Source organism: Danio rerio, chromosome 6, assembly GCF_052040795.2.
Source record: "Danio rerio strain M-AB ecotype USA chromosome 6, GRCz13ab, whole genome shotgun sequence".
In the NCBI taxonomy this organism is placed as follows: Eukaryota; Metazoa; Chordata; class Actinopteri; order Cypriniformes; family Danionidae; genus Danio; species Danio rerio.
In genome coordinates, this window is record NC_141026.1 from 36,227,501 (window position 1) to 36,246,949 (window position 19,449).

The following is a 19,449-nucleotide window of genomic DNA, read 5'->3' on the forward strand; positions in this document are numbered from 1 at the left end:
AGATGTGACCGTATCCTTAGGGCAGTACATTTTGATTGAGGGCGAAAATGATGACAATCCCTATGTGGCACAGCTTCTCAAACTCTACACTGATGGTACTATTATGTCATTTTTTTAAAAAAGATACAAAACAAATCAACGGCTATGGCCCATTTCCACTGAGAGGTACGGTACGGGTCACCTGTATCAGGCTTGTGTTTCCACTGACAAAAGGGTACCCTTTTGGTGGGCGTGGTGTTCGACAGAAAGTTTTAGACAACGTCATTTTTACTCAAGGAAATGTCACAGTAAAAGCCGTAAGTGTCATTTACATGTCATATGAGAAGCACTTCCCGCAGAACAGGTGCTTTTTTACACATAAATACTTGTGCATAAATGTTCATAACTCACCTTTCTATGAACATGAGTTGATTATAACTGCAGATCAATGATCAAAGTGCAAAATAGCCTACCGTAACGTCTGCAATTATATAAAAAAAATAAATAAATGCAACCTATATGAACACATACAGCCCCTTAAAATCTCTGATATGTTATCAATTACCGAAAAACTACACACATTTAGTCCTTATCTGGGTTCAAAAACTACACGCAGCAAATAGCCCACAGTCAGAGCAAATCTCATCTGTATCTTCTGTCTTCACCAGCACATGTAACCTCTTGTTAAAAGTAATTTTAAAAGGTGATGATAATAGTTAAACATGGCAGTTTGTTCATGTTTTAGGTTGCTCATTTGCTGTTTTTACCGGCTTCTCCTTAGTTTTTTCGCACTTCACTCTCACGTTTGTCTTGTTATGACAGGATCAGATCTCTTCAGTGAGCATGAGCACGTTATTAATATGAGCTCATAAAGTTCATTATTTCAAATAGAAATATAGGCGTGGCGATCTCTCTCGAGAACGTGAAACAGCTCGTGCTTTAGACGGGCTCGTAAAACAACAACAGGACACAGCAGAATTTGCTCTCCTTGGCTTTGTGGCAGTACATCAAGACGAGGACAAGGTTTGTTTGAGCTCTGTTCGACCATGGCCTGTTATTATATGTAGATATTATTACAGTGTAATGTCTCGGCTGTATTTTTAAAAATGGCGGTTCTTTTGTTTTTATTCTGCTTTTGCGAGTGACGTATATCTGTAAACCAATAGCGTTTAGCTGCGCGTCTAGCTCCGCCTTATGGTTCCCATTTGTATAACTCTTTTCAAATAGTGACTAAAAAGTGATACGGTACAGTACGGATCGCTTTTAGGTACCCTTTCACAGTGGAAACAGCCATAAAAGCGTACCATACCACTCAGTGAAATTAATGGGCCATTAAATCGCAATCAGTGTTGGTTATTGTAACATTTGTACCCAGAATCAGGAAAGATGAAGACTGCTGTGGTGCAGTGGTTTGTGCGGATTTGTGAAGTTCCTCAATATAAGCGCAAGCTCTTGGGCAGAGACCCTCACCCACAGGAGGTTTTTTTCTATCAGGATAGCTCTTGTGATAATGAGGTGGATGGAGAGAGCATTCTTGCGCCAGTACAGGTGAGCATAATAGAGTTGTAGGAATCGTATCATGAAGAGATCACATTTTTATACAGTAAAAAAAAAAAACGGACTCTAAAAACAAGAATTATCAATACAATTATTTTTTTATGATTTATATTTATTATTAGTATTATTATTATGTTTTCTAATTATTTCTAAATATCATATTTTATGTTATTATTAATGTACCTATTTTAAATTTTAAAACTTTTTATTTAAATACATGGGCCTTATTTATTGTATTTGTTTTTTTAAAGTACTATTATTTAGTAATTTAGTCATATTTGCTAATATTTAGTTTTAATTGTATATTTTTCTTCCTTTCAGTAATATTTAATAGTAATATTATTATAAAAAACTTTGAATTTAGATCATGTACATCGCACCTGAGCATCCTTTTCCAGAGGGAAAGAGCAAAGACATGCTATTTGTCAAACACTCATGGGACACAAAATCCTTCCAAGCGGTGGATCCTGAGCTGATAGAACCTCCTCCCAGCCCTAAATCTCCCCCGCCATCTTCACGGGGCCCTCAGGCTCGTCCTCTTCCAACACCAGACCCCTCAATAATGAAAAGGGCCATAACAGGTGCTATTACCCGCGGCAGCATGAGCACCGGAAAAATGAGCTCCACTGAAGCAGAGTCTCTCCATTCTGCTTCCAAGCTCTCAGCAGCTAAAGCTCTTAGTGCAAAGAGGAGGAGCAGAGCTTCCTCGGGGCCACATGTTCGTAAAAAGCTGGAGCTGTGCAGTGAGTGTCATTCATCCACATATTTATAATGCTTTTAATGGTTTCGATTGCAGTGAACTGAATGTCTCTGATTTGTTTTCATTGTGTTAGGTCCAAGCAAAAACATGTCCCGAGATGATGTTCTGGGGGAGATTTTGGATAAACACATCGATACAGACAAAACACTGATGTCTAAGATTAACTCGTCTCCATCAGGCCGCATTTCTATTTCTATTAGACTGACTCCAGTTAAATGTAATGAGGAGCAGCAGATCTTGCCTCTGTCATCACACAGCCCTGATAAACCCACACTGACTGCATATGGAAGTGACAGTGCGACCAGGTACATCTTTTTGCATCTGATATTTTCTTTTGTTTCTTAATGTAATGTGTCAAAGTCATTTAAGGGTTAAGGCCAGATGGGTTGAAAATGTCCCAATGAATTATCTTAGAAACCATAGATTGCTGGTAATTATATTTATGTAATATATTAATATTAACTTTCACTGGGGACAGGGGAATGTCTACTGGGGACATGCAAACCCCCCTCCACCCCCACCCCCGGGGTGTTTTAAGATTTTTTTATTTTCGATATGTGTGCTGTTATTGTTACGAATGGACAGAGAGAGTCTGTATGTTGATGCTTAGATGAAAAGAGAGGATGGCAGTTGGTTGATTCAGTGCTTTGAATAATCATATTTACGTCTACATTTGTTTATGTTCGTCTAAAGCACTTGTTGATGTTCGTCAAATGTAGTTCCTTTAGGGCCACAACTCTGCACAGTTTAATTCCAACCATAATTAAACACACCTGATCAAACTAATTAAGTCCTTCAGGCTTGTTTAAAACGTGCAGGTAAAGCTGAAGTCACACCAGAGTTTGTGTATGTGAAATTCTGTCAAACGGCGCTGTGAAAAGGGGTGGGATTAACCAAGATGATTAAACATTTTAAAAAGAGAGCGATTGTTCCATGTTTTAAATTTCTGTCCAGAAAGGTCATGTTTTGATCCTCGGTTGGTCTCACGCAGTCAAGTGATGTGATTTTGCAGGTCAGAGTTCACCAAGCTTGAACTTTGCACCGCAGCAACCTGTGAAACTTGATGCATGACCCCGCGTTTCCGGTCTGATGCATTCGCGTGCTTATGAATGGAAGTCTATGTAAGGAAAAGCCCAGTGTGACCGCAGCTTAAGTGTGTTGGAGCAGGGTTGGAAATAAATTGTGAAGGGCACCGGCCCTCCAGGAACTAAGTTTAACACCCCTGGTCTAAAATTTAGGACTTTGTGCTGCACAGAAAATAAGCATAAGTAATGTTAATATATATATTTTTTAAATGTTAAATGATGAAAAAACATTTTCATAAAATGTCATTTTGCTGATGTGTTCCTGCAATTAATATAGCAAAATTGTATTTCAGCACACTGATTTTTCTTAAATTTTTTTCTTATAGATTTTAAGATTATTTTAAAATTAAATGTATAATCTGCCTGTTTTCCTTAAATTTTTTTACTGTACTTTTTAAATATATAAAAGGGCAGGAAGTAGGATTTAAATTGAAATGGTATTTCCCAATTGTGTCCCCCATTTTGTTAATCAAGGTTTTTTTTTTTATGAAAGACAAATAAACGTTTTAAACGCAAATAAATTTGGTCGTCTCGTGGATAAATGAGACTAAAATCCTTGATTTATTTATAAAAGAAACAAGTCGTCATCAAATGAATCCACGATTCATTCTAAAAAAGATTAGTTAAGAAATGAAACACCAAAAGTTAGTTTTTTTTCTCCATATCTTCAATTATGTAGGCATTCTAACTGTTAAGGCTCTCAAGATGTGCGTAATGTAAATAATGTGTTATGATTATTATTTGGATGTATAAATAACTATAAATAATAGCATAACCTTGTTCTAAAAGTCGTGCTGCTCTCCTAGTGTCTTTCTCGGGGTGCCGGCACTGGGTGACGATGACTCAGAGTCACTCAATAATACTGGCAGAACACCTCGCAAAAGAGAGGCAACTCCCAGAAGAGCAAGTGTAAGGGGGTTGAAGTGAGTCATGTTCCTCTATTGCTCCACAGAGAGAATACTGGCTCATTTTCTGGATGGTGTTGGGGTTTCATTATGCCTGTTTCACACATACTCTGCAGTGTGTATGGCTCACCATTTTGAGAATTTGTCAATCCATAATTCCCAAAATTAAATGCACTTGCACATATTAGGTGGTTTTGTGTTTTTTTTTTTGTCACAATATAAGCACGGTTTATTGCAATTCACTCGAAGAGTAATTTATTCCAAATCACTGGGGCGCCCTGACTTGCTTCATTAATTGATCCTTTTGATTTGAGTTCTCTGAAAAAAACATAAGTTATAGTGATCTAATTATGTCTGTCTGTTTTCAAACCAGGGCAAGAACTCCATCTAGGAGGAAAGATTCAGCGTCACTCAAAGAACCAGCACTGACAGCTTTGTAAGCGTCATATATTACCTTAAACCTATAGATTTGTGTTCGTGTTTATCTGTCCATCCATCTATAATGTACTGATTTATTAAATGTTTTATATGATACAATTTGTTCCTGGTCAAATTTAGATTTTTGATGATTTAAAATTCACCTATTAACTGGGCATTTTTAACCAACAGGGGCAGAACTTAATGGCATGAACTGTGTTGTGTGTGTGTGTGTGTGTGTGTGTGTGTGTGTGTGTGTGTAAAGCTGGTTTCCATGCCTGTCATCATTTGAACTCCTACCTCATTTTCTGAAATTTGATCATCTATAACAAGTTTGACTTTATATTTAAAGGAACGGTTCACCCCAAAATTAATATATACTTTTACCTGTTTACCTCAAGTGGTTACAAACCTTCATTCGTTTTTTTTCTGTTGAACACAAAAGAAGATCATTTGAAAAATGTCAGAAACCTGTACCATTAACTTCCATAGGAGAAACTAATACTATGGAAATCAATGGTTACAGGTTTCCAACATTTTTCAAAAGAACTTCATTTGTGTTTAACAGATAAATTTGACCTCAAATGAAAGTTGAGTAAATGATGACAGAATTTTCAGTTTTTAGTGAACTATCCCTTTAACTCTGAACTTGCAGTGGTGAGAGGTTGCTCTTTTCATGTTTAAAAAGGTATTAAATATTACTCTTAAAATTTTGTGAACACGGCAGAGCTGAAGAGGAGCATGAAGATTCGCCTGCACAGACTGCTGCAACTCCCCGCTCTAAGAGGAAATCTGCCCAGCTTGTGTCCTCGCGCATCAGAAAGCAGCTGTAGGTCCCACAATGGCTACAGTCAGTTAAAAGAAAACAATTTAAATAAGTTGCATAAAATATGTATGTATGAATAAATCAAAAACATATTTCCTAAGGCTCTATTTTGCAACTTTTAAAAGTTTTTTATTTAGATCTTGGTCCTACAATGCAAATTAAAAATGCTTTTCTTAGTGTTTTTGTCTTGTTTAGAGATTTTCCAAATATCAAAAAATTCTTAATATAATAATATAATATTATGCAATATTCTTAATATAATATTTTTATAGACTAGTAAATACATTGTCTTGTTTTCAGAAATAATGTCAAAATTAAGTCAGTTTTTACTTAAAACAAGCAAAAAAATCTGCCAATGGGGTAAGCAAAATTATTTTAGTTCAAAGCAAAAACAAGATGATTTAGCTTTTCAAAGAAAGAATCACTAAATTTTGACTTATTTCTGAAAACGAGATTATGTTTTTACCTGTCTGGAAAATGCTTCTTGATTTTAAGAATTTAAATATCTGGACTAGAAACAGACAAAAATAAAAGTAAATGTATAATCTGTAAGTTGTTTTGCATGCAATCATTTATTTAATAAATGCACCCATTTCAAGCAGACACATTTTGATGCTTTTGAAGTGATTTTAAGCATATGTTATTGTCTATCTTTAAAGAAATCTGATTGCCAACAAGTTTGACCTGCAGTCAGATGGTGAGGATGGCGATGAGGATGACTGCTTTGTACCTTCTAAGATTGACCTGCAGAGTAGCAGCGATGAAGAACTGGAGGCAAAGGTTGACAGCGAAGATGAACTTGTAGTGAAGAAGCGCAGAGGCTCCCGAACACCCCGAGCTACGGATAAAAGCTGTGTCTCTGCTAGGACCCCATGTAAAACACCTAGCAAGAAGGTTACATTTGCATTTTATGCAATGCTAATTCTTTAAAAAAAAACAAAGACTGAATTTAAGTAATCTTTTTTTTAATTCTAGGCTGCTCCATCCACCCCACGCACACCACGTCATGCCACCCCTAGCATACCCAGCAGGACTGCACCTGCCAGGAAACCAGGAAATGTTCTGGAAGAAGCACGTGCACGGTAAACATCAAGAAAGATGAAAGAATTTTATCTTAGATTCCACAAAAATTACACAGCATTTTAAACATTGATAATAGGTGTGCTTGATGTTTATTGTCAACAATAATATTTTTATAGTTTGTTATAATTACTAATAATGTTTGAGCTGATTTTATTCTTTATGCAAAAAAAAATTAAAAATTGAAAGGCATAATCTGCTTGATTACAATAATAGAATGCTGTTGGAATGCCATTATAATTCAAGTCATGTTAAAATAATTACAGTATATCCCTGAGATACTTTATTTATTCCAAAGGGAAACTCATAAATTCTAGCGGTATCCACAAATAAGTGATAGATAAAAACAATAACAGAATATATACATGAATACTCAGAACGTTTATGGCCACTTTATTAGGTACACCGTACTAGTACCAAGTTGGACCCACTTTTGCCTTCAAAACTGCCTTAAATATTTTTGCTATGGATTCAACAAGGTGCTGGAAATATTCCTTAAAGATTTTGGTCCATATTGACATGATAGCATCACACAGTGGCTGCAGATTTTTAAGCTGCGCATCCATGATGCAAATCTCCCGTTCCAAAACATTCCAAAGGTGCTCGATTGGATTGAGATCTGGTGATTGTGGAGGCCATTTGAGTACAGAACTCATTGTCATGTTCAAGAAAGCAGTCTGAGATCATTGGTGCTTTATGACATGGTGAGTTATCCTGCAGTATGTAGCCATCAGAAGATGGGTATACTGTGGTCATCTGAATGTCACATCAGAATTCGAAATGTCCAATCACATAAAAGTACAGCCAATCACAATTCCTTGTGATTGGCTGATCAGAAGTTTGCACTTAGACTTGTACCTAATAAAGTGGCCGGTGAGTGTTCATATATACTCTGAATATATATATACATAAAGTTATATACATAAATCACATGCATGAATACATTATAAAATAAAAATCACAGTGTAATAAGTGCTGTATCATCAGTTGTAATATTGGTAAGTAATTTCAATATATATCATTAATACTGATATCTGTAAAACAATTGCTAGTATCTTTATATGCCAGTAATAATCATAATAATTCCATATATGAAACTGATTTTTGTACAACAGTTCAACAAATGAGTAAATCTCAAGTGATTTACATTTTTGACTATTTAGTTTTTTTCTCTCTCTCCAATATAAATGTTCCAAACAAATCAGAGGCAGAAGATTTGTGCACTTCAGAACCACAATACAGTTGTCAACATGTATAGAGAGAGCTAATGATTCATTCAATGTTTTTTTTCATATAGATAATTGTTACTTCTAAATGAATCAGGAATTTTTAATAATTTAAATCACTTTTTAAGACTGGGATTTGCCGCCACCTACTGACCCCTTAGTGTCATGTTTCTTTATTTGTGAGACAAAAAGCACAAAAACACTCAGCAAAGAAGTTTATAAGTCGATATAAAAATGGACGAATCTGTTTGTTGTTGTCACAACCCTAAATTTGAGAATCTTGTTTTCTTTCTTCTTATGGTATCAGGTTACATGTTTCTGCTGTTCCTGAGTCTTTGCCATGTCGTGAACAAGAGTTTCAGGACATTTACAACTTTGTAGAGAGTAAAGTCATTGATGGCACTGGAGGGTATGGTTCTGTCATTCATCTGTTAAAAAGCTTTTTTTTGTTGATTTAAGTCTTTTTAATTTTTTTTGTCGTTTTGTTTACATTTTTTTTTGTATTTCTTAATTTTATTTTGCAGGTGTATGTATATCTCAGGTGTTCCTGGAACTGGCAAAACAGCCACAGTGCATGAAGTGATCCGATCTCTTCAGCAGTCTGCAGAACAAGACGAGATCCCCCATTTTAACTTCATCGAGATCAACGGCATGAAAATGACAGACCCACATCAGGCTTATGTACAGATTCTACAGGTCTGCACGCTGCCTTTATCCCACAGTCCTTTTTTTCAATAGCATAGACGTTATATAATATTTGTTTGTTTTTTTGTTTGTGATTTGGTTGTAGAAACTGACTGATCAAAAAGCAACATCTGATCATGCAGCTGCTCTCCTGGAGAAACGCTTCAGTGCTCCTGCGCCCAAAAAAGAGACAACTGTGCTGCTAGTAGATGAGGTGAGACAGAAGTTAAGCTGATTATTATTATAATTATTATTATTGTTATTGAAATTGTTTACGTTTTATGTTCCTATTCTCCAGCCTATTTTTTTTAAACACACCTCATGATGTTTACTACGATATTGTCAGTATTTCTTTCTGCAATTATAACAAAGCAGTTTATTTTCACAGTTTTATTGCAAGATTAGTTTCAACCTATTTACCTTTTCTTATTTTAAGAGCTTTAAAAATGCGGTAAATTTAAAAATCTAGAAAACGTCTAAAAATTTTTTAGAAGAGTTTACATATACAATTAAGTTAGCATTTTACTTTTGGTTAGATTAGGTTAATTAAATGTATTAATTAAAAACAATTTCTTAAATAACATATAAAATCATAATAAACAATTTAGAAATAACAAGTATAACTGATACAAAATTAAAACCAGCAAGGAAATAAAAAGTTTATTTTATATTATACATAAATTGCTGCGTTAATAAACAAATCCTACAACTTTTTTTCACTATTAAGGAGCAAAAGTTTAATTTTGCCAGTAATAGTTTTAGGATTTTTTAGTGTTTAATAATGTAAAAAAAATTGTGTAATAATATAACTTGTTTGTTTGTTTGTTTGCTGTTTTTAAATTTGTATCCCCTATTTTTTATTTTCTAAATTGTTCTGCCATAAAAATAGCCAAATATTCTGACATGGTGACATTTTTTTTATGTATGTATACTGACATACATTCTTATCTCCTTTCTTATTCAGCTTGACCTTTTGTGGACCCGTAAGCAGAATGTGATGTACAACTTGTTTGACTGGCCAACACGACGCAACGCTCGTCTGGTGGTCCTCACTATTGCAAACACCATGGACTTGCCTGAGAGAATCATGATCAATCGTGTTGCTAGTCGATTGGTAAGACCATTTAATGACTTTGAGTTGTCTTTCAATTATGACTCTAAATGAAACAAATATAACAAAGGCATGTTTATTCACTTTCAGGGACTGACAAGAATGTCCTTCCAGCCATATACATTTAAACAGCTACAACAAATCATCACGTCCAGACTGAACAGGGTAAAGGCTTTTGAAGAAGACGCTCTTCAGCTGGTCTCAAGAAAGGTAAGAGGGCTTGGTGTACAAGATGTTAGCATAAAAAATCCTGTCAGTTTAAACAAGCTGAATCATTATGAATTCATAAAGATTATTTGTGATTTTCTAGGTGGCAGCTCTTTCAGGTGATGCACGACGTTGTCTTGATATCTGCAGACGGGCCACAGAGATTTGTGAACACTCTGGAAACCAGCAGAAAGGCAGTGGATTGGTGGGAATGAGTCATGTGATGGAGGCATTAGATGAGATGTTCTCCTCTTCCTACATCGCAGCCATAAGGTAAAAAAGAATTGAGGAGAAAAGGAAATAAGGTGGAAGAAACGTTCCACGATAGAAAAAGTCTCTGAAATTGTGCAAGAGGCTCCGTTGTGTGACAAAAAGTGAACTATTCTGATCCTATTCTGCTCTTTTCAATGATGTTTCTTGTAGGTCTGCATCTGTTCAGGAGCAGCTCCTCCTGAGGGCTGTAATTGCAGAGTTTCGTCGACTGGGTCTAGAAGAGGCCACTTTTCAACAGGTAGCTAAACACAACTTGTATATAACCAACCTTAAAGGGCCAGTTCACTTAATAATGAGAAGTCACTTTTTAAATCTCTGACCCTCAAGTCTTTCCAAAGCCCCTGAGACCTTTGCTAATCTTTAAAATACAATTTAAGTTGTTTTAAGTGAAATCTGACAGTTCCCTCATCCTCCATTGACAGCAATGGTCTTGTTCACAGTCCAGAAAAAAAACAGTAAACCTTTTTAGAACAGAGTGGTTGCCTTCAGCGGTTTAATAGGAATTTTATCAAGCTATGAGAATCCATTTGTGCACACATCAGCATAACAGAAATGCATTTTGATACCTGATGTAAACAGGTCCTTATTAAAATCAACTGTATATTTATTGCGAACATTGCATGAAATCAAAATTATTATTACAAATTCTTTTTTAATGTTTAAATACACACAGGAATGCACAAATACATAAAGAGTCTCCATATTTTCCTTATGCATACAAAATTAAGCCTAACATGTTCCTTCTATGATTATGTAACATGAGTATGTACTTCTAGACATGAGTACAGGTGTTCTTGGTTTAACTACAGAAGGAAAAAAAAAAAATATTTTATTTATTTATTTTTTTATCCTTTTCCGAGTCAATTAGGCAGTTTATTTTGGTGATTTTGAACATAACTGATGACAGAAACATTTATTAAATAAATCATTTAGTCACCAAATAGCTTTAGAAACAGAAATATAATAGATAAAAAAATAATGCAAAGTATTGCAAAGCAAATTACAAACTACTAAATTTAAAATTTAATATATTTTTTGTTTCTCTTATTTTTAAATAATTAAGTAATTTATTTTTTCATTTAATATTTTTTCCCTGACATAAATTTGGGCACAGATTTTTTTTACTGTTATCATAAATAATTTTGTTAGATCAGCTCCACATTTGACTTCTGTACTATCTAATGCAATGTAAATGCATTAATATAATATTGTAAAGCATGCTATAGAAAATATCAATTTAAATAAGAAATTTGTGAGGGGTGTACTTATATGCCAAGCATTGTATATGCATACATGCATGCATAAAATAACAATACTCCATACACCACTCACCTAAAGTTTCTGTCTGTTTGTGCACACTGATTGGGGAGATTACCAAAAACACTGATTGGATACTCGTAGAATCTCACTTAATTTTAATCAATATCTCCATCAACTGATTCTGTTGCGCCAAGTACCTTATGAATGGTTTCCATCGTTCCCAAATTTAAAAAACCTTAATTCAGCCAATATTGTTTTTGAATTTGTATAATAATAATAATAATAATAAAATCAGTATTATGTATTATTAGCCCCCTTGGGATATATATTTATTCAGTTGTCAACAGAATAAACCACTGTCATCCAATGATTTGCCTAATTATCCAAACTTGCCGAGGTACCATAACCTAGTTATGTCTTTAAACTGAATATTAGAGTTTTGCAAAGTCAGCAGAAAAGTATTATGCACCATGTTGAAGAGAGAACTTTTTAGATTTCAAAAGTATTATGTTTAATAATGTGTTAAAATCTTCATCGTTAAGCAACACTTGGGAAATACTTTTTAAAGAATGAACATTTCACATCAGGGTTAATAATTTTGACTGTATACCCATGGTTTAATATAACGATTTAAATGCTGAATTGTTTGTCTTCAGGTGTTTGTTCAGCACCAGGCTCTGTGTCGCGTTGAAGGTTTGCAGCCAGTGAGTGTGTCTGAAGGGTTATTGGTCTGTCAGAGGCTGGGCTCCTGTCGCTTGCTGCTGCTTGAAGGAAGCCGTCTGGACCTGTTTCTCCGAATCCGTCTCAATGTTAGTCAAGATGATGTGCTTTATGCCTTGAAGGCTGACTAAAAACTCGGCCATGCTGTCTAGCATGTTTCAGGCTATTATGGCGATCCATAGCATAATTTTATGAACCGTTTATTGTCTAAAATGTTTAAATAAATTATCTATTTTAATGGTTAATAATTCTACACAGTTCTATAAGCACATTTTAATATGCTCATTCTTTGTGTGTTTAACTGTATCTCTTGGCTTCTAATCATGTCTTCACATTCAAGCTTAAATGTCTTTTGGAAAACTTACACAAAGGCTTTATTATTAAGCAATTTAGTGTGGGAGAGCGAGACTCGCACATTTCTTTATTATCATTTAATGATTCACATAAAATATACATTTTTCATATAGTGTGCCAAAATGTTGGATGTTTCAAATTTTATGCAATAAAGCTATTGACTGAACTGATCACAAGACATTGCTACTGTGCCTTTGTCAGTACAAGGTAGACAGACAACTTATTACAAATGTACAAGTATAGATGCTGAAGAATAATTTTAACAAATATTGCTAATATTAAAGAGATATTCACTGTTAATTACATTTAAGATTTATATAAAACAATGATCAAATCATGAAATTTCGCAGGAAAACTATAGCCAAACTATTTACCCTTTGTATTAGCTTGAGTCTGGTATGAAAGACTGTGCTAAGTGCAAGATTTAGCTATACCATATAAGCTTTCTAACAGATGTATGATGTAAATACAACACTCTTCGGCCACTTTATTAGGTACACCTGTCCAAGTGTTCCTTAATTCAAATTTCTAATCGGCCAATCACATGGCAGCAACTTGACGCATTAAGGCATGTGGACATGGTCAAGAAGATCTGCTGCTGTTCAAACTGAGTATCAGAATTTGAAAGAGAGCTGATTTAATTGACTTTGAATGTGGCTTGGTTGTTGGTGCCGGTCAGGCTGCTCTGAGTATTTCAGAAACTGCTGATCTACTGGGATTTTCATGCACAACCATCTCTAGGGTTTACAGAGAATGGTCTGAAAAAGAGAAAATATCCAGTGAGCAGCAGTTGGGCACAAATGCCTTCTAGGTGCTAGAGTTCAGAGGAGAATGGCCAGACTTGTTCCAGCTAATAGAAAGGCAACAGTAACTCAAATAACAACTCGTTACAACCAGGGTATGCAGAAGAGCATCATGTCGAACCTTGACGCAGATGGGCTTCAGCAGCAGAAGACCACACTGGGCTACTTCCAGCAGTATAACTCACTACGTTATAAATCACGAATCATCTCAGACAGCTTTCTTGAACATGACAATGAGTTCACTGTACTCAAATGGCCTCCAAACTCACCAGATCCCAATCCAATAGAGCACCTTTTGGATGTGGTGGAACTGCAGATTCCCATCACTGATGTGCAGTCGACATATCTACAGCAACTGCGTGATGCTATCATTTCAATATGGACCAAAATCTGAGAAATTTTCCAGCACCTCGTTGAATCTATGCAATGAAGGATTAAAGAAGTTCTGAAGGCAAAAGCAGGTCCAACTTGTTACCAGTAAGGTGTACCTAATTAAGTGGCCAGTGAGTGGATCTATAACACGCTTAACTCGCAACATCCATTTTGAATATTATTACACCTTCAAAGCTTAAATATCTAACATTTTACAGGAGGATTTAAAAACGTCCACAAAAAAAAGCCTCAACATTTTTACATTTAAAGTCGCATGGTAATTCAACATTCAATAATATACATGATGTTTTTTTTACAAACTGACTGCAGGTGGTTGTTTTCTATCGTTAGCTATGGTTGTACACTTTCAATATTTTTCATGTTATTCTCATGTAATGCAAAAGCCACACATTTGACTTTTGGCATGTCTAATTATCGTTTCTGAATATTTTGGTTTGTATTATGACAAAGCTAGTGCAGTACTTTTTATGGTAAAGATTCACGTATTGCGTAATCTCAACTCAAAATACACAACATGCGCTACAGATTCACATTACCTTCATAAGTGCTCCATTGACGTAAGCTTTGCTTTTCCTTTGTTTCTCATTCATTCCAAAGAAACTGAATGTCTTTTTTACATTTGTGAGAGAACCCTTAATATATACATGATTATGAGCTTCATTTTGACAGTAAACCTCACTCTCCAATTGCTACACATGATACTGCTGTGATCTCCAGATTGGTGTACTGGCCACAGGTTGTTTGATACGTCTCAAGATCGGATTGTTCTGCCAAAAGGAGATAGGATTGGTTGAGAATATCTGTGGTGCGTTCTGGTAGGGAGTTGTAAGAAGTGCTGGAGCAAGAGTGTTGTTTTTCATTGGCCAGATGTGTTGAAGCAACATCCTTATACACATAGTCGTTGCCCGTAAGGCAGGAGATTATATTGTTGTTCAAAATCACATAATCTTGCGCCATTTCCAAGTCCTCTCTGAAATGTTCTCCATGTTTTTCACTGTGCTCAGAGAGCAGAGGACAGGTGTTCTTACAGGTTTTGACCACAGATTCCCCCTCAGTGAGAACCTCCACCACTGATGTAGCAGTGTCATCATCACATTGCTTGATGTTGAAGGTTGGCTCCTGAATTAAAAATAGGATCATGATTATGTAGTTTAGAAAAACACTTTTTTAAATTTTAAAACTTATTTTGTAAATGACTAATAAAAAGTCCAATAATAAATAATTCATATTAGATGTAAGAGCATTTGGTCACACTTTACAATAGTTCATTAGTTAATGTTAATTAATGCATTTACTAACATTAACAAACAACATGTTAGTTAACGTTAGTTAATAAAAATACAGTAGTTCGATGTGAGTTCATGTTAACTCATGGTGCATTAACTAATGTCAACAAGCATGGACTTGGATGTTAATAATGTATTAGTAAATGGTTAATTATGATTAATAAATGCTGTTCAAGTGTTGTTCATGATAAGTTCATGTTAGTAAATGCATTAACTAATTACTTATTGTGAAGTGTTACCGAGTATTAATATTGTTAAACTGATTTTGGCTTCTGAAAATGCAGAATTGTTCAAATTATTATTTCTGTGTAAACTGTGTGTACATAAAACAAAAATAATAACTTTTTTTAACAGTTTCTTTTTCTCAGTGTCAGTATATTGCGCATGTTGCATCCTGCATGTACACTAATGTATTCTAAAATTCAGGTGAACTTGCTAAATTGTCACCTTAGAATTATAAGATTCTGTCTGACAATTTTTGTCAAAATTGAGTTAGACATATTCTTATTCAATGCCAACTTATTTGCATTATTGGATTTTTTTTTATATAGATTGTTTGGATTTTAAGAGTTTTTATAAAAATTTTTTTTTTACTTGCATACGGTTTGCTATGGAATGCAAAAACTTTTGAAATCTCAAAACCATTCAGAACACAGATAGAACCTTTTAATTCCAAGGTGACGAAATGTTGATTTGATGCTAAGAAATTTAGGTAGGTTTTAACACCTTGTTTAGGCTGATTGTTTGATGGTCATAAGCTGCTCCTGTCCACCAGAACTTGACCAGCAAAGTGCCAGCACATAATCAGCAAATAACCAGTTCAAACTAGTTCAGACCTTACCTAACCAGCATATGCATTTTGCCAAGTAGGGCATGATAATAGCATTATGTACTGTAACTATGTTGCAAAATAGTGTCACTGCGTTTAAAACACAAGAAGTTTCATCAAATTGACTGAGCTAAAGAACTTAAATGTGAACTCGCTGCAAAATTCCCTTTTTGAACCTATTTTCATTTATTCATTTATTTTCTTTCAGCTTAGTCCCTTTATTCATCAGCAGGAATACACAGCGAAATGAACCGCTGACTTATCCAGCATATGTTTTATGCAGCGGATGCCCTTCCAGCTGCAACCCATCACTGGGAAACATCCATACACACTCATTCACACACACTATGGATAGTTTAGCTCACCCAATTCATCTTAATCTCGTCTTTGGACTTGTGGGAGAAGCTGGAGCGCCCGAAAGAAACCCACAGGAACACAGGGAGACCATGCAAACTCCACACAGAAATGCCAACTGGCAACAGCACTACCCACTGTGCCACCGCACCACCCTTTATTATTATTATTATTAGTGTATAAATTATTAGCAAAAACTCTGTAATGTAAATATAAATAAGACAATAATACAATATTGAATTATAAAAGATAGCCGATTTCTAAACAAATACATTTTATGGATTGTAATAAGTAAAGTTGATCATGGCCTTCTCAATATTATTTATCATCTAGCAAAATAGTTTTTGACATGCAACATGTTTTTGGTGATTCTATTTGAATGGAGATTGTTTTGACCCTGTACACCAGGCATGTCCAAACTCAGTCCTGGAGGGCCAGTGTCCTGCAAGGTTTAGTTCCAACCTCAATCACACACCTGAGCCAGTTAATCAAGCTCTTACTAGGCTTTCTAGAAAGATCCTTGCAGGTGTGTTGAGGCAAGTTGGAGCTAAAATATACAGGACACCGTCCCTCCGGAACCGAGTTTGGACATCCCTGCTTTACAGAAAACCTTTCCATATTTAGTAAACACACCACTGTCTTCTGAACATACACTAAATCATTATAAAAGTTATCAATTACCCAGTGTGATCCACTGATATCAGTCAGGATGTTTTCCAGGACCTTGTTAAGGTTTGGTACTGGTGGCCACAGGGACCTCTTGACCTTTCTACTGAGGTAAATACAGAATAAATATGTATTATTTGCATTTGTTTAATTAGATTTTTGTCACAGCTCATAGTATGACAAAAAAGAAATCTGGTCTGAATGACATTACCGGAAGTATCTGGAGAAGAAAGAGATGACTGCAGTTGCAAAGATGATCAGAGCCACTGGTATGCAAACAAAAATAATCCACTCTGTGCAGATGAAAGAACAGGTTTAAAGTTTCACAGATGCCCAGACTTTCAGAGTTGTGATAGGCTGTGCCAGTTATTTTGAGGCTGCATTTAAAGACTGTGTGTTTGTGCAGGGAGTGGATCATTTCTGATAGAATTCATTTAGCAATTGATCCCTCTGGATAGGTCAACACATCCATTCCAGAACAGTCAATATGACAACATGTTGAAGACCAATGACTTTTCCAATATTTTACAACATCGCACATGCCTCTGTTTTTAATAAAGAATTATATTTATAATTATATTTAAATTATTTATAAAAAGCTAAAATCTACTACTGTCACATTAAATGCTCATTTGTTTAACAAAACATCAGGAAATTATTCAACACAGAGCAGTTGGTGATTGATGACTTTAGCGAATAAATAAACTTCTAAACAAAAATGTTTTGGTTTTAACTCATTATGTTTAAACAGATAAATTTTAATGGCATGTTTGTTAAGACATTTGTCTTGCATAGTGTCTGTTTAGAAAATCATCCAGTGTAATAGGAAACATGAGGGTAATTCAAATAGGCCTGGAACAGTTTGGGTCAAAATGAGTGTCAAAATGAGATTCAGTATTGACATTTTAAAGACAGAGAAACTGCAACAAGTAAAAAGCAGATTTTTCATGTATTTTATTAAAGAGGTAAGTAACTGTTTGGACGCCTTAATATGACAGTCTATAATTGATCAGGTTTACTGCACCTGCATTTGTTGCTATTATGTACTGCAGCTATACCAGGTGTGGGCAAACTTGATCCTGGAGGGCCAGTGTCCTGCATAGTTTAGCTCCAACCCTATTCAAACAGACCTCCCTATAGAGTTCAAGTGATCTTGAAGACACTGATTAGTTTGTTCAGGTGTGTTTGACTAGTGTTGGAACAAAACTCTGCAGGGACACCGGCCCTCGAGGATCAAGTTTGCCCATCCCTGAGCTATACTAAGCTAATGCACAGGTGTCAAACTCAGTTCCAAAAGGACCGCAGCTCTGCATAGTTTAGTTCCAACCCTAATTAAACACGCCTGATCAAACTAATTGAGTCCTTCAGGCTTGTTTGAAACCTACAGGTAAGTGTGTTGAAGCAGGGTTGGAACTAAACTGTGCAGGGCTTCGGCCCTCCAGGAATTGAGTTTGACACCCCTGAGCTAATGCATAAAGCTTTACATAAAGCGTTTCATAATGCAGTAAAGTTATAAAAACACACTCAAATGTGTGTCAATGTTCTTTTCAAACATTCAACACATGTGCTATGAAAGTGTTACTGCAAAAATAAAAGTGAGCTGTCAGAGTATTGATTTAACATCATAATACTATTGGCTGTAAAGTTGAATACTGTTTATGGGTTCAAGCTATGTCTCCATCAGGGGTGAATTTAGTAATTGTGGGGCCCTAAGCAATTCCAGCCATGGGGCCCAAAAGTTCTAAAACACAACTTTTGTATTTTAATATTAATGTTACTGTTTTTTTTTCTTCTATCATTTGATCTATAATAATAACATGTAAAGCATCTTGTAAAACTTTTCAAATGATTTGTTTTCTTAAGATGAATTCACAATTCAACAATAAATAAACTATTTCATTTTTAAAACTAAATCTTTACTAATTTGACTGCTGAACTGCTAAATGATTTTAAGAAGTGGGACACATTTGTGCAGATTTAATAATTAAATTTGAACTAAAAAATGTAGACCCTCACCGTACAAATTATGATAGAAAACAATGTTATAAATAATTTATAGGTATTGTTTATACTTCTAGGTATTTATTTGGGCTGCTTACCTTCCTTATTGGTTAAATCCGCCCCTGGCCTTCATTATTGTTTTGAAAAAGTGAGCCCTAGTCAATTTGTTTTTTAAATATTCTACCTTTTAATCTGAACATTAAAAAGCATATGAATATGGCGAATATGAATTTTATTTAAGTACTTTTTGTGCATATATTAAAAAAAACTCTGAAGGGTTTGGCTGCAGACCGGTTGCCCAAGCAAGCTGAGACTGCATGCAATGCTTTTAAATTCTGATATTCTATTTCCGTTAGCACATTATTTTATCAGAAAGTATCTAGTAGGCACATTTAACATTATGAATAGAATGTTAACCTTTGCTTAAAGGTAGGTTGGTTGTAACAGGTTTTGACCAGTCACTCCAGTTTCCGCTGTACACAGATCCATTGGGTTGTGCTCGAACCTGGATGGTGTATCGACCCCCTCTGTGCACATCTAGACAAGTGCTGGTCTTGGATCCAGAAGCTTTAAAACCCTGACACAAAAATTAAATTTCACCATAACATTTGCAGTTATTTGCATAAATGATTTAAAGTAAAAAAAAAAAAAAAAGACATAATGGCAATAAATG

General features: G+C 35.1%; 2 protein-coding genes across 7 annotated transcripts in view; one reads left to right on the forward strand and one right to left on the reverse strand.

Annotated features, from left to right (window-relative positions):
• The window catches only part of orc1 (origin recognition complex, subunit 1), a 16,161-nt gene extending 3,546 nt beyond the window's left edge, over positions 1 to 12,615 (forward strand). The window contains exons 3-19 of one of the 3 annotated variants that reach the window (XM_087255623.1): positions 1 to 95; positions 1,355 to 1,527; positions 1,901 to 2,279; positions 2,370 to 2,601; positions 4,188 to 4,304; positions 4,660 to 4,722; positions 5,431 to 5,532; positions 6,189 to 6,423; positions 6,505 to 6,611; positions 8,143 to 8,244; positions 8,360 to 8,531; positions 8,626 to 8,733; positions 9,484 to 9,633; positions 9,721 to 9,840; positions 9,941 to 10,110; positions 10,261 to 10,348; positions 12,027 to 12,614. The exon at positions 1 to 95 is cut by the window's left edge and continues 33 nt beyond it. In XM_087255623.1, coding sequence (XP_087111749.1) covers positions 1 to 95; positions 1,355 to 1,527; positions 1,901 to 2,279; positions 2,370 to 2,601; positions 4,188 to 4,304; positions 4,660 to 4,722; positions 5,431 to 5,532; positions 6,189 to 6,423; positions 6,505 to 6,611; positions 8,143 to 8,244; positions 8,360 to 8,531; positions 8,626 to 8,733; positions 9,484 to 9,633; positions 9,721 to 9,840; positions 9,941 to 10,110; positions 10,261 to 10,348; positions 12,027 to 12,221 — 2,608 coding nt within the window. In that variant the 3' untranslated portion in view covers positions 12,222 to 12,614. 3 annotated transcript variants of the gene reach the window in all.
• Positions 12,464 to 19,449, reverse strand: part of mpl (MPL proto-oncogene, thrombopoietin receptor) — a 40,022-nt gene continuing 33,036 nt past the window's right edge. The window contains exons 9-13 of one of the 4 annotated variants that reach the window (XR_015492709.1): positions 19,194 to 19,353; positions 16,987 to 17,068; positions 16,791 to 16,878; positions 13,598 to 14,759; positions 12,464 to 13,557 (exon numbers count right to left, since the gene is read on the reverse strand). Coding sequence is in view for 3 of the 4 variants with exons in the window: in XM_087255423.1 (XP_087111549.1) it covers positions 14,316 to 14,759; positions 16,791 to 16,881; positions 16,987 to 17,068; positions 19,194 to 19,353 (777 nt within the window). In the remaining variant the exon portion in view is untranslated. Of the gene's footprint in view, positions 14,760 to 16,790; positions 16,882 to 16,986; positions 17,069 to 19,193; positions 19,354 to 19,449 lie in introns of all 4 variants that reach the window. The other 3 variants (XM_087255424.1, XM_087255423.1, NM_001003858.1) reach the window with 3 other exon arrangements.